Below are 12,985 nucleotides of genomic sequence, written 5' to 3' on the forward strand. Positions count from 1 at the left end.
ACTAGAAAATGGTTAGGGCAGAGCGTTACTACAGTCCCAGACCATCTCCCACAAGGTCAGCGGGCGCGAATTGACCACGCTTCGATATCAAACAAAACAGTTCTAACTCGGCCCTAGTGAGACAGCGCGACCCCAGTGACCGTCTAAGCCCGACTTTACGGAGCGGATCAGCCGCTCCCACCATCCTCCCCCCATGGGGAACGAGGCACTATCAGTTTCCACTCGGGAGCCAAATGACCGAAATAATTCTGTAACAGAACGTCAGCGCCTACAAACGTCCTAGCATTGTCTGAATAAACGATAGACGGCATACCCCTCCTGGCCGCGAAACGCCGAAAAGCCAGCATGAACTGTTCCTGAGAGAGCGAGTCGACTAGCTCAACATGAACGGCCCGCGTAACAGCGCACGTAAACAACGTAATGTAAAACTTCTTCCTTGGAAAATCTACACAAAACACCGGACCGGCATGATCCACGCACCCGCGAATGCCGGCGCCTCAGTGACCCTGGTCTCGGGCAGCGGAGCGGCTGGCTCGCTACAACTCGGAGCGTCCTGCCGCCGGCAGTCCACACAACTGCGTTTTACCCGCTTAGCAAGACAACGCAGCCCAACAACCCAGTAAGCTCCCCGGATCGCAGTAATGAGAGCCGAGACGCCCGCATGACCCATGACAACGTGCTGATCACGCACCAATAACTCCGATACATGTCCCTTTGGCAACACAACCGGATGTTTCGCCTCATATGCTAAATCGGACAGCTGGATCCTACCCCGAATGCGCAGAAGCCCATCATCGCCCATGAAAAGCGTCAAATCGCGGACAGGTGAGCTCTTGGGCAGTGGCCTGCCCCTCTCCACAGCACTCACCTCCTCTGGGAACGCAGCCTGTTGCGCGTCCCTCACCAGAGCTGTCCTGGCCTCCGCAATCTCATCACCAGACAGCTCAGACTGTCGCCTCAGACCAGGGTTGCGGCAGTTGAACACAAACCGCTTGACCCACGCCACGACGCGAGTCGCCTTACGAAGCGATCCCCACCGCTCCACCTCAAACAGAGCTGTGGGGTTGCCAGATCTCGACAGCAGTGCCATCTCTTCCCTCGGAAGACTCGCCTCCGGTGAAGCGCTGTCGTCACCGTCTGCAGACGGCGGTCGACCTGCCGAAGAGGACAGCCACTCGGGCCCAGCCAGCCACAGGTCAGAACCGATTAGGCTGCTCGCCGACACGCCACGGGTCAACAAGTCTGCCGGGTTCTCCTCTCCCGCCACGTGAGCCCAGCTCGAAGGGCTGGTCAACCGCTGGATCTCTGTTACCCGGTTAGAAACATACTGCTTCCACCCAGACTTGTGCCGTGACCAAAAATCAAGGTCCAGGATCCTCAAGGTCCCTCGGCAAATTCAATTTCTAGAATCCAAGGTTTCCAAGGTCCCATGGCATATTCAATTTCTAGAATCCAAGGTTTCCAAGGTCCCACGGCAAATTCAATTTCTAGAATCCAAGGTTTCCAAGGTCCCACGGCAAATTCAATTTCTAAAATCAAGGTTTCCAAGGTCCCACGGCAATTTCAATTTCTAGAATCCAAGGTTTCCAAGGTCCCACGGCAAGTATACATTGCAGGATCCACAGTCCCCAAGGTCCCACGACAAGAATGCATTGTAGGATCCACAGTCCCTAGAGTCCCACGACAAGTGTAAATTTCAGGATCCACAGTCCCCAAGGTCCCACAACAAGTATACACTTCAGAGTTCAGGGTCCACAGTCCTCAAGGTCCCACGGCAAGAATACCTACATCTCAGGATCCAAAGTATTCAGGGTCCCACACAAGAACTTAAACTAACATTCTGATGAGCAGACTTACTTCTAAATATTCTGCCAACAGATGCCCAGCAACATTGAAAGGGGCAGAACCTATGCAAACCTGTGGTGGTTTTATCATTTACCAACATAGGTAGGGGAAGCTTCAGCACAAGTTAAAGATGAATCATAATATCAATCTCTCCTTCTTTAGCTTGACAAATTCATAAAAATATAGGTAGGTAATAGGTACAGGGACCCGCAGTTGCTTCTGTACACACTAGTATTTCAGCGTATTCTTTGCCTGTGACACCGTTGGAGGCGAATTGGGAAATGATTGTGTGCTTATTAAACCACCATCTGAAGGGCTTCAAACTGATGTGCTGCTCTCCTAATTCAGTGAACTTTTTATGGCTATATCAGCAAAACATTGTTTTCAGCGCTTTTTCCTGCCCCATTCCTTCTGAAACCTGGAACCGCTTATTCCATTTACTCCTGCCATCTGACGATGGTCGTGCTGACTATTAGTTCCGGCGCTAGTTACTGCTCCAGTTTTGCACCCGGCACAAACTCAGACGGCACCGGGCCGTGGCTCGACCATGGGGAGGGTCGGACCGAGCCGACTGCCTGGGGCGCGGTTAGATCGGACGCCCTGCTGGGGAAGGGGATGGGAGTGAGGGGGAGTGGAGGAGGTGGTCACGTGGTCCGTCCAAGCTCGCAGACGACCTGACCTGTCCTGCGCCCAGCCATGTTCCGTGATCCAAAATGGCACGAGAGCTGTGGAATGTCTGGAGGAGACGCTTCGAAAGCGAACTTCAGCAGCACTAATTTACCATATTCTGTGGAGATAAATTAATATTATCTTAATGCAGAAAAAATTGTATGCCCAAGCTGTATAAGCTGTATCTTTTTAAAAGTTGTAAATAAAATTATTTTAGGGACTTATAGGTTTCGTATACACAGTGAATTGTGTTACAATAAGCCGTTTCGCTGTTATGGTTACTAACTGAAGAGTTATCCTTTTTTTTTTCTCACAGGGAATGACAATACAATAACAATATAACAATACGAATAAAACCAGACGTTTCGCACAAAAAAGTGCCTCCGTCAGTGGCAAGAAATGAGTAATTAGGCATACATGTTTTCTTTCGATAACATCGATGAAGTAGTTATCTTTATTTTTTAAAGATATGTTTTCAGCAGTTTTTTAAGCACATCATGGAAGCTTATAAACATTTGTGTATTTTATCGGCAACCCGGCTGGCCAGACCGAGACGGTGCCGCATTTAGTTCTCATCGATGTTAAACCTATACACTCATTTTTCTCCACTGACGACGGCACGTTGTTGTCCGAAACGTTTTGTTTTATTCGCATTGTTTTTATATTGTCATTGTCCGTGAGAAAAACATACTCATATGGACTGGTCTCAGTTCATATAGAAATTGTTGCACATTCATCAACACAGATAAAATGAATATTAGCCCTCACCACACATAAAAGTACAGGTAAGTAGACCGCGCCCGTTTTTCACCAATAAATCGCGGCAAAGCGAAGGATTGCGACGATTCTTTGGTGCCCTGGAGTTAATCAATTTTACAACTTCCCGGAAAATTAAATAGTCCTTATCATTTTTGCATCTTGTCCGAGAATTTTAAATCCCTGAACCAAATTACTTTTAACCTGTGATTATTTTTCTCAAGATCATGTCAGGCCAGAATAGCAATCGAAAGTCAGCGCACATCTTCTGTGTGTTTCCATAGTCGTTTCGTGATTAGCAACGTGACAACATGTGAAATATACTGTCTAATGTTTGTCTCATTAATTGTTGTGGGTGCCAAGGTCACGTGAAACTCAGGTTTAGGTCATTTACTTGAAATGATCTCGGTTAACTTCCTTAAATTTACACCTTTTTACTGTGGTTTTTAGGAAGTGTTGGTTTGAAATTTAGCACCCATTTTAGCATTTGAAAACTAGGCATACTTAGGTATCAGTTATAGTGCCTATGCAATATGTTGCAAGGCTGTAAGTGCTGGTTAACATTCTATATAGCCAGCAGAACGCCTAATGGGTGATCTGGCGGGACCCGTCCTACCCCAAATGCTTTGATACATCATCTTTGATCAAAGCAAGTGCAAATTCGGAGTCAGAAGCAAGCAAGTCCCAGCAAACTTCACTTGTAGAAATTCTAGCAGGACCCAATTTTCCGTGCTTTTGGGTTATTAACCTGATCTGGGAGGTCAACCAGTGACCTAGGATCTCAGCATTGACCAGGACATAAAAATAATTGGCTTTTTCTCGTCAGCGATGACCAGGACCCTCAAATCATCGGATTTCTCTCGTCACGAGCAGCACGCTCTTTTTATTTTTCAGCGAAGCTCTGGCTCTTTTTATCAAGGGCCGAATGGCTGAGGGTTTCTACGCCCCTCCGCTACATGTAAGACGCTGAAAAGAAATGCCTAAATAGGTGAGGGTTAAATATCGATTGCTTTTTAAGTGCCGAAGCCCGAAACACTTTAATTTACTTCGATAGCAGTTTTTAAGACCAACGAGCTCGAATAAAATAACTTCTTGAACAAAGTAAGCAACACATAAAATGAATCGTGAGAGAAGCGGCTCAAGATTAAGGAACTATGAGACACTTAATAAAAAACGGCATAGATTAGAAACTGCACCTAACTTGCACTGGTTTTTAAACCTTTTCGTTGCAGGCTGGTAGATTAAATTTTAGGATTAATTTCAGCTGATGCTCAAATGGAGCTATTCATTCGTTCATTCATGCGACCATCCAATTCCATTCATAAAAGAAGCCAGTGACAAAATTGTTCATTTTAGATAAGTGTGAAATACAAACTCAATAAAAGTTTAATGATACGGCAAATTTGACAGCTTTTATAATGAACAGACAAATAGCTTTAACGAATCAAGGTTGCGAGCCCCAAATAGGGGAGAGTGAGGTATAGATGAGCCAAGGGGCAAGTTTAGCCACCCCATGTTTCTCAGCTCCTATGGCGCTGATTGACTTGAGCTTCCATGTGCCGTTCGCTGACGATGCTGCAGTCTTTCACGTGAGACGGCAACGTTCTCACGCTCAGCACCCGGTAACATGTGGTATCGCCCCTGATAACTAAGACATGTTTTGCCTTTAAAATGAGATGGTTGTTATCTGCGGTGCATGGTTATTTTCCTTAGCGGGTGTCATTAATCGAAAATGGCCACGCCGCCACGGGTGGGGCAAGGTGAGCCATTTTCACCTGGGGGAAGATGAGCCGGATAAGCCATTGTTGTCTCCGCTGTCGAAAACCAAACGGAGATGCGCTTGTATCTGCTGAATAAAAATGGTAGGAAATTGTTTTTCTTTGTTGATTACACAAGTTGTAAGTGATTTGCAGATTATCTGAAGGATAAAATGATTTCTTTCGTGATAGAAAACTTGAAGGGTTATCGGAAGGCTTAAAACAGTCACTTTTTGATGGAGGAAAAAAACTTTGCCATAAGTATTTTTGCCATGGAGTAAATAAAAGAGCCCAGTTTTCGCCGCGCCCGGGAAAAGAAGAGGTTCGCTTTTTCCATCCATGCTCAAATTTCCCCCACGACGTGTCTCAACTTACCCCGCCCATGGGGTAAGATGAGCAACGTGCAAGATGATTTTTGACGTAGCCTTTCAGTACAAAAATAAGCGGTATGAAACATTTCTGGCCACCATAACATGCGCAATGACCACTCTGTCCGTCCAACTCGTAAACGCAGAAAAATGATCAGTAAGTTAGCCTGTAGCTTACGAAAAACAAAAGCGGCTCAACTTACCTCATTCTTCCCTACGTTACACAATTGAGGGCATTTTTTAGGCCATCACAGTATTTGTCAACAATGGTTGTTTGGGGGGGCTGGGGAAGGTGGTTACTGGCTCATAAACTGTCCCCCCCCCCCAAATAAAAGAAAACGAAACCGATCATCCGCGAAAAGAACTATTGAGCTCGAACCAAGGTGACGAATCGATTTATAGGTATGCAGGATGACTAACGATGCCACTTTTTGACTTCTTGTGTCAAATAAATTCCATCATCTGGATAGCACGTCAACATTCTATTTGACATTTTACAACAAACGTATACTATTTGGCGCGACTAGCCTCATAAATGTTCTGAAACTAAAACCGTTTCTTCGCAATTAACTTGGACCACGTCATCCCAGCTTATGCACGACAAAAATAAAATAATGCTTCAGGATCACTGGCCTGAATTCGAATGCTTAAAGTTTACTCAAAACCGGTGTGGCTGAGGCACTCTTCGCTACATCTCGTGACGGCCACCATTGTGTTGCATTTTTCGGTAAGCTATAAGTTAATAAGGAAAGGATTGGTGAGTGGGTTGAAAATAGCCCCCTCTCCACCCCCCCCCCCTCCTTCTTCTGGAAACATAAGTAATCGAAAGATCTGGCGATGGTTTATCCACCTCCTCTGCCGCCGCGCTGCGAGGCCTCGATTCGTTCGGTATGTGGCTTCCTGAGCGGTCCTCCCCGGAGGCAAGGTGAAAGGTCATGGCCTGTATCAGAAATTTATACGTTGCTGAATATGTTTTATAGTTCTTCCAAGGCCTTGCGCACCGTTTTATTATATCGGATAAACGTTGCACTTTCTTGTCAATCAATACATTTAAAGAAAACTCGATCATAATCTTACACTGCAGCAATTGTAGTTCTGCTTACGGTTGCCTCTTTATGATACGGGCCACCACCACCTCCACTGCGCTGGAGCTCAGGCGTTCTACCCCTCCCCGCTACGGACCGGCCCTCGGGCTAGGTGTGTTAGTACTGAGCGCAAACCTGTAGTAGTTACGTGACTTTCATTCACGTAGCGGGAACGGAAGCTATAGGCGATACCAAGGACGGGCTCTGGGGAGGCAACCGGCGCGGAAAAATAGCACGATTGTAGTTTTGGAAGAATATCTGTTGCGGTAAGAGGAATTATACAAAACATACGTGCTAGGAGCAAACATGTGTTATTCCTCCATACTTTGCGCTACATTTCCTTTCTCCAATGGCCAGCACTTAGCAAATAATAGCGCAATTCTAAATTGGTAATATATGTGTACAGTAGCAACTGCGGGTCCCTGTACCTTGCATTTTGTATTGTCATGACCCTTTCAAATCAATCTTACCTGATCATTAGGAATGTAGGATAGCACCTTACAGTTATTGAAGACAGAGACATCAAAGTATTATTTCAGGCAATATAAAAATACCAGAAATAAAACCTACAGGCTTCATAAAAATGGAAAAACTGAATTGGATACTGCACATTACATAATACCTAGTATAAAAACTCAAATATGTTCTAAGTCTTGTTTGCGCGAGCGCTAACAGAAAAACTGATCGAGTAAGCCAATAGAATTAGAGTATCAGCGAGCGCAAAACTTTCTTACTGTTCAATCACAATAACTTGAAGGCTCTGAACAAAATTCCATCTGACAATTTTTTCGTCCGACGGTTATTCGTCGGCAGATTTTCGTCTGACTTTTTCGTCTTGCATTTTTTCGTCTGTAGGTACGAATTGATTTGGTACATTTTTCGTCTGAGTATTTTTCTGTCCGGCATTTTTTCGTCTGGACGAGGCGGAAAATGTCCTTACGAAAAAATGTGCGGAGTTAAAAATGCACATACGAAAAAAAATGCATAGACGAAAGCCTGCGGACGAAAGTCTGGGACGAAAATCTGCAGACGAAAAATTGTCCGACGAAAGCCTGCTAAACGAAAAAGCTGAACTGTCATGGATTCATTGCTTATATTGGATGCTCATTGCTCAATGGTGGTTTGACGACTTGCAAATCAAATAAGTTTGACACTTACTTGGTCAAGTGGGTAGCTTCCAAGTAGCTTCAAGCCCGGCATATCACAGCCCAGAAAATATGTGAGGTGAGATTAGAAAAGAGTTTTCCAAACCACCACTGTCCACTGTTTGACAGTTTCATAATCCACAACATTGATAATGTAAAAAGCTACCAGGTCTCTTGTCCCAGTTCTGCCTCACAGCCATGAAAACGATTTGGCTCTATATATGTCTACACTACTCTACACACTCACAGTCTGGTTCGTTTTCTCTTCATGTATCTATCTTAGCCCCTTGCAGCTGGTGGCTCAACCATGATATTTATTGAAGTGTCTACAGACAAAACCTAGTGCAGGGTCCTAAGTGGCCCATGTGCAACATAAGCCTCATGGTTCAGCTTCCAGGATTCTTGAGATCCCTCAACAAAATGATGGTGTAAGTCCCGGCCCTTCTCCTAAGATCCCATGACAAATAATAAAACTGGGACTGAAGATCTGCATTCTGCAGGGTCTTGCAGGCTGCAGCATACCAAAATTTTGAGGTCCTACTCCTGTCCCCTGGGTTTCCATGGTTTCACAGCATATGAAATGTTGAGGTCCTGGGTTTCTAAGGTCTCATGTCACATGAAATTTTGATGTCCTGGGATTCCAAGGTCTCGCGGCATATGCAAATGTTGAGGTCCTGGGACTCCAAGGTCTCGCGACATATGCAAATGTTGAGGTCCTGGGATTCCAAGGTCTCACGACGTATGCAAATGTTGAGGTCCTGGGATTCCAAGGTCTCGCGGCATATGGATGTTTTAAGGTCCTGGGTTTCCAAGGTCTCACGACAAAAATGACAATGCAAGGTCCAGGATCCATCAAGGTCCCAGACCTTGGACTCTGCGAACCCTGGATCTCGGACCTTTTTGGGACCTTGGCACAAGTCTGCTTCCACCTGTTGGGATCCCCGCGGATCCATCCCAAGGCAACCATGGAGTCAGTCCAGCAGCGGAGAGCCACACTCTCCGGCAGTCTCAGAGCCCGTCGTACAAACACGAGCAGACGCGCAGCCATCAAGCTAGCCAAGAGCTCCAGCCGCGGCAGACTCAGCTCCTTTAGAGGAGCCACACGCCCCTTAGCCATCACGAGAGAAGCGGCGTATGATCCATCCTCACGAGCGGCACGCAGGTATACTGCGGCACCATAGCCCTTCGGAGACGCATCGCCAAATGCATGCAACTCAACACCTTCTCCATCATTCCAAGGCCTCTCTGTGAAACAGCGCGGGACCTCAAACTCCTTCAACTCGGTCAGACCCTTCACCCACTGCGAAAAGGTCAGGCTGAGGTCATCTGGCAGTACGGCATCCCACTCCAGACCCAGCTGCCAGATGTCCTGAAAGAGCAGCTTCGCCATCATTGTAAATGGCGCGACAAAGCCGAGCGGGTCGTACAGCCTCGCAATGAAGCTGAGCACGGCTCTCTTAGTGGGAACGACATCTGCTGGCAAACAGACGCCGTCAAAACAGAATGCGTCACGACCCGGAATCCAGCGGACCCCAAGCACCTTCACGGGCCCGCACTCAGCCGACGACACGCCATGCACCATATCAAACACTGCTGTACTGTTGGACGAGCACTTCGTCAGCGTCATTCCAGCACCTGCCATTACAGTCTGTGCCTCCTTCAGCTTAGAGCAGGCGTCACTCTCAGTGTCAGCACCAGACAGGTAATCGTCAACATAGAAATTCTCCGACAGATCCGAAATCAGAGGCGAGGACGGGTACTGTGTCAGGTGGTGGCGGATAGTGGCCGCCAGGAGGAAACTCGAACTCCTCACACCGAAAGTGACACGCATGAACCTCATCACCCGTACCCTTCCGTTACGCCACCACAAGAATCGGTGCACGTCCCGGTCCTCCTTACGCAGCTGAACCTGCAGAAAAGCCTTTGAGATATCCGCTGCAATGGCGAACGGCCAGCGCCTAAAGCGCAGAAGTATCTCCAGCAGGCTCGGAACCAAGCACGGACCCACCTCCAAGCAGTCGTTGAGTGAGACGCCGCCAGGGCCCACTGCCGACGCGTCGAATACCGGCCGCACCTTAGTAGTGGAGCTGTCCTCCTTCAAGACAGGCCGGTGCGGCAGGTAGAACACCGGGTACGAGGTCTGCAGCTCACAGCCAGGAACCTCCTCAATAACCCCGGCATCCTCCATCTCCTGTAAAGCAGCATCATAGCGCTCTGCAAGTACAGGGTCCTTAGCCAGCTTTCGTCTCAATCCTGCCAAACGACCAGCCGCCATGTCACGGTTGTCACCCAGAGGAGCACTCCCCTCCTTCCAAGGAAGGTTGACTTCGTAACGCCCATCTCTCTTACAGACTGTAGCATTGAAATGAGCAAGAACAGGATCTGACTCATCATCATCATGTGAAACACCTATGGCTTCCAAATCCCACAGGTTGCGGAAGGCATCATCTGAGACATCGTTAAGCAAGAGGAGCTGACAGGTGGACAAGGTTGGCCTGCCAGCTACAGAGCCAGAGACTGTCCAACCAAATACCGTCTCTTGGGCGACCAAACCTGCAGAAGTACGGAGCAGGCCGTCCTTCAGCAGCTGCCAGTACTGGTCCAGCCCAACCAGCAGGTCCACAGACAGGTGTCGATCAGAACTGAATCTCCCGTCCGCCAGCTCCAAACCACCCAAGGAGCGAACCACCTCCTGTGGCACCTGCGGACGTTGCAAAGGGGAACAAATCACAGGAACCTCCATGGCCCTCAAACAGACTGCACCCGGCCTGGCCATATTGGCTCCTGACACCTCCATTTCATACAACTGACGCTCAGCGATAGCAGACTTGCCCCCACCAAAGGCACAGTAAGTGTTCCTTTCTGCTCTTATCCAAGTTGCACCAACTCTTTTCACCAGTGACTGGCTGACATAGCTGCGATCACTCCCAGTGTCAAACATCAAAGTAGCTTCAACTACCCCCTTACTACCCTTCACATACACACGAGCAGTAGGCAGTACGCTACATTGAACTGGGGGTACACATGACAATGAAGCAATGGCAGCAGGCCTACTGCCTGAACCCACATGAGCACTATCACTTGAAACAGCATCAGAAGCTTTCACACCCTTGTGAGTAAAGTCAAAGACATGTTTGTAGCAACAGAGCACATTGTGTCTACCCTTGCAGTGAGCACACTTCTCTAGACAGTGTCTGGCTCGATGTCCCCCCTTTAGGCAGACAAAACACAAGTTAGCTCCTCTCACCTTGTCTTGTCGCTCGCTTACACTTAAGCTGAGGAAGTCAGGACACTCAGTAGCTCTGTGTGGCCCTGAGCAGAACTCACACCCAGCACCAGCACCAGGGGAAGCAGCCTGCAGAGCTGCCCCAGACCGAGGCTGCTGAAGCCTCTTCCTCCGACCGCTGTCCCGGTCCACTGGCCGGGTCTTCACTCCTGAAGCTGTAGTCGGTTTCTCACCAGCTGCAGACAGGCCGCTGTAAACCCCAGACTTCACCCTGGAGTTCACCTCAGCCTTAAGCACCTCCAGCAGGAACACCAGATCACCTTCCTTGCCAACACTGTCACGCGCCCAAGCCAGGCAAATGTCCTTGGGAAGCCGGCTCAGCAACAGTGGAGTTAAGATAACCCCATAGTTGTCTCCTTTCACTCCAAGTGACTCAAGGCTCCGCACATGCACTTGAAGCTCATCTTGCAACTTTTGGAGACTGCTCACATCCTCAGTTGCTCTGTCCATGTTCAGCAGACCTTGCACATGTTTAAAGATGATCAAATCCGTCCTGCCATACCTGTCCTGCAGCAGCTTGCTGGCAGTAGCAAAGTTGGCACCAGTCAGCGGGAGCCCAGCAATGCACTGAGCAGCCTCACCCCGCAGAAGGGACCGAAGATAGGCCAGTTTAGTAATGTCCGCTAACTCCTCCTTATCACCAACTGCTGCTTGAAAACACTCCCAGAAGTTCAACCACTTCAGGACGTCCCCATCAAAACTGGGTAGGTCTAACTTCGGGAGTCTCGGCAGACCAGAGGTTCCAGCATTGGAGGCCCCACCAGAGTGAGCAGGCAGGTTCGGATCAATATCACGAAGGAGAAGCTTACCAGCAGTGCGTAGCACCTTGCTGATACCGCTGCGAAAGTCAGCAGCCTCTTCCACAACTTCTGGCAGCTCCGACTCATCAAACTCAATTTCCAGCGCAGCTTGAGACGAATCTAGCGCACTCAACCTCTGCTCGACCTCGGCTTTCAGCTCTTGGATTTCATAGCAATCCGGCTCTGGAGCGCTACACGCCAGCTGGAGGGCCCTGCACGATCGCGTGGCCCAGCCCCTAGCCGCGGCGCGCGCTCTCTTCAATCTCTCCACGTCCATGTCGTCACCAAACCGACCGGCGTGGTATAAATAGACGAAACCAGCGCAGTACTATCTTGCTTCTGGGCACCAAACATCCAGAAGTACTCGATCAAAGATCACTGGTTCTACGTCCCGGGTTTCGGCACCAAATGTTCAGGAAACCAAACTTCTGAACTCAACATCAACTCTATTCGCCACTGAGCAAAAAGCGAACATCGGGCGCGCAGCTAACCGCCCATCACACGCAACAACAATGACACGACAGCAAAAAAAGAGAAGCAAGAGATGGAAAAACGGTCAATCACAAAACAAGCAAATCACAAATTCCACCTCAGAAAACACTACCCTTAAAAGCAATAAATCAATAAAAAAACACCAATTGATTTTAGAACATTAAACAAGGCAAAAAATAACCACGAAATACAGATGGGGCAAAGGCACGCGTTTGCCGCGACATCTATATCGGCCGCGGACCATAACCCGCGCCGTCTGGCGGCACATCGTTTTCTTCAACACCACCGATCCGTGGCCGAGGCCGTCCACCCCCCCATTTCCCTCTTACCCTTCCTCCCCTCTTCCCCTTCATAGTCCCCATCTCCATTGGAGGCCAGCCTACCTGCTAGCCTTGCAGAGAGGCGTGTCCACTTACAGCACTCGTCTCTGGCACTGGCTGACGGGCTGACTCACCGACCAAATGGCCATCGATGGCGCCAAGAGGACGCCGATCCACGGCCTGCCGTCCATGATGGGACAGGATGTGTCGGAGTGTACCCACGCAGTCACCGTGCTGAGCTGGGCAGCAGGAGCGGTGGACGCTCCCTGGCCGTTCCCTGTCTGCCCAGCATCCGTCAATCAACAGATAGGGATAGCTCTAAGCTCGGTGACACCAACACAGTCTACTGACCCGCCCTTTGTCGCCAGTTCCACACCAAGGAAGTCTGCGGGCTACATAAGGTAGTGGGCAGGACGGATGAGACGTCCTTTGACGGCAAACACCGGCCGAATGTCATGCTAT

The 12,985-nt window shown here is 48.7% G+C and overlaps 1 protein-coding gene across 1 annotated transcript; it reads right to left on the bottom strand.

Moving 5' to 3' along the window:
- Positions 1-868: 868 nt before the first annotated feature.
- Positions 869-12,479, bottom strand: LOC122377334 (the record flags this gene model as incomplete). Its single annotated transcript, XM_043357267.1, has 4 exons — positions 10,648-12,479; positions 10,179-10,326; positions 9,261-9,878; positions 869-1,155 (listed from the first exon to the last, which is right to left on the bottom strand). Coding segments are annotated over exons 1-4 (2,394 nt in total), but the record flags the coding sequence as incomplete, so codon positions are not given.
- Positions 12,480-12,985: the final 506 nt, after the last annotated feature.

Source organism: Amphibalanus amphitrite, unplaced genomic scaffold (assembly GCF_019059575.1).
Source record: "Amphibalanus amphitrite isolate SeventyFive unplaced genomic scaffold, NRLGWU_Aamphi_draft 002736F_arrow, whole genome shotgun sequence".
NCBI lineage: Eukaryota > Metazoa > Arthropoda > Thecostraca > Balanomorpha > Balanidae > Amphibalanus > Amphibalanus amphitrite.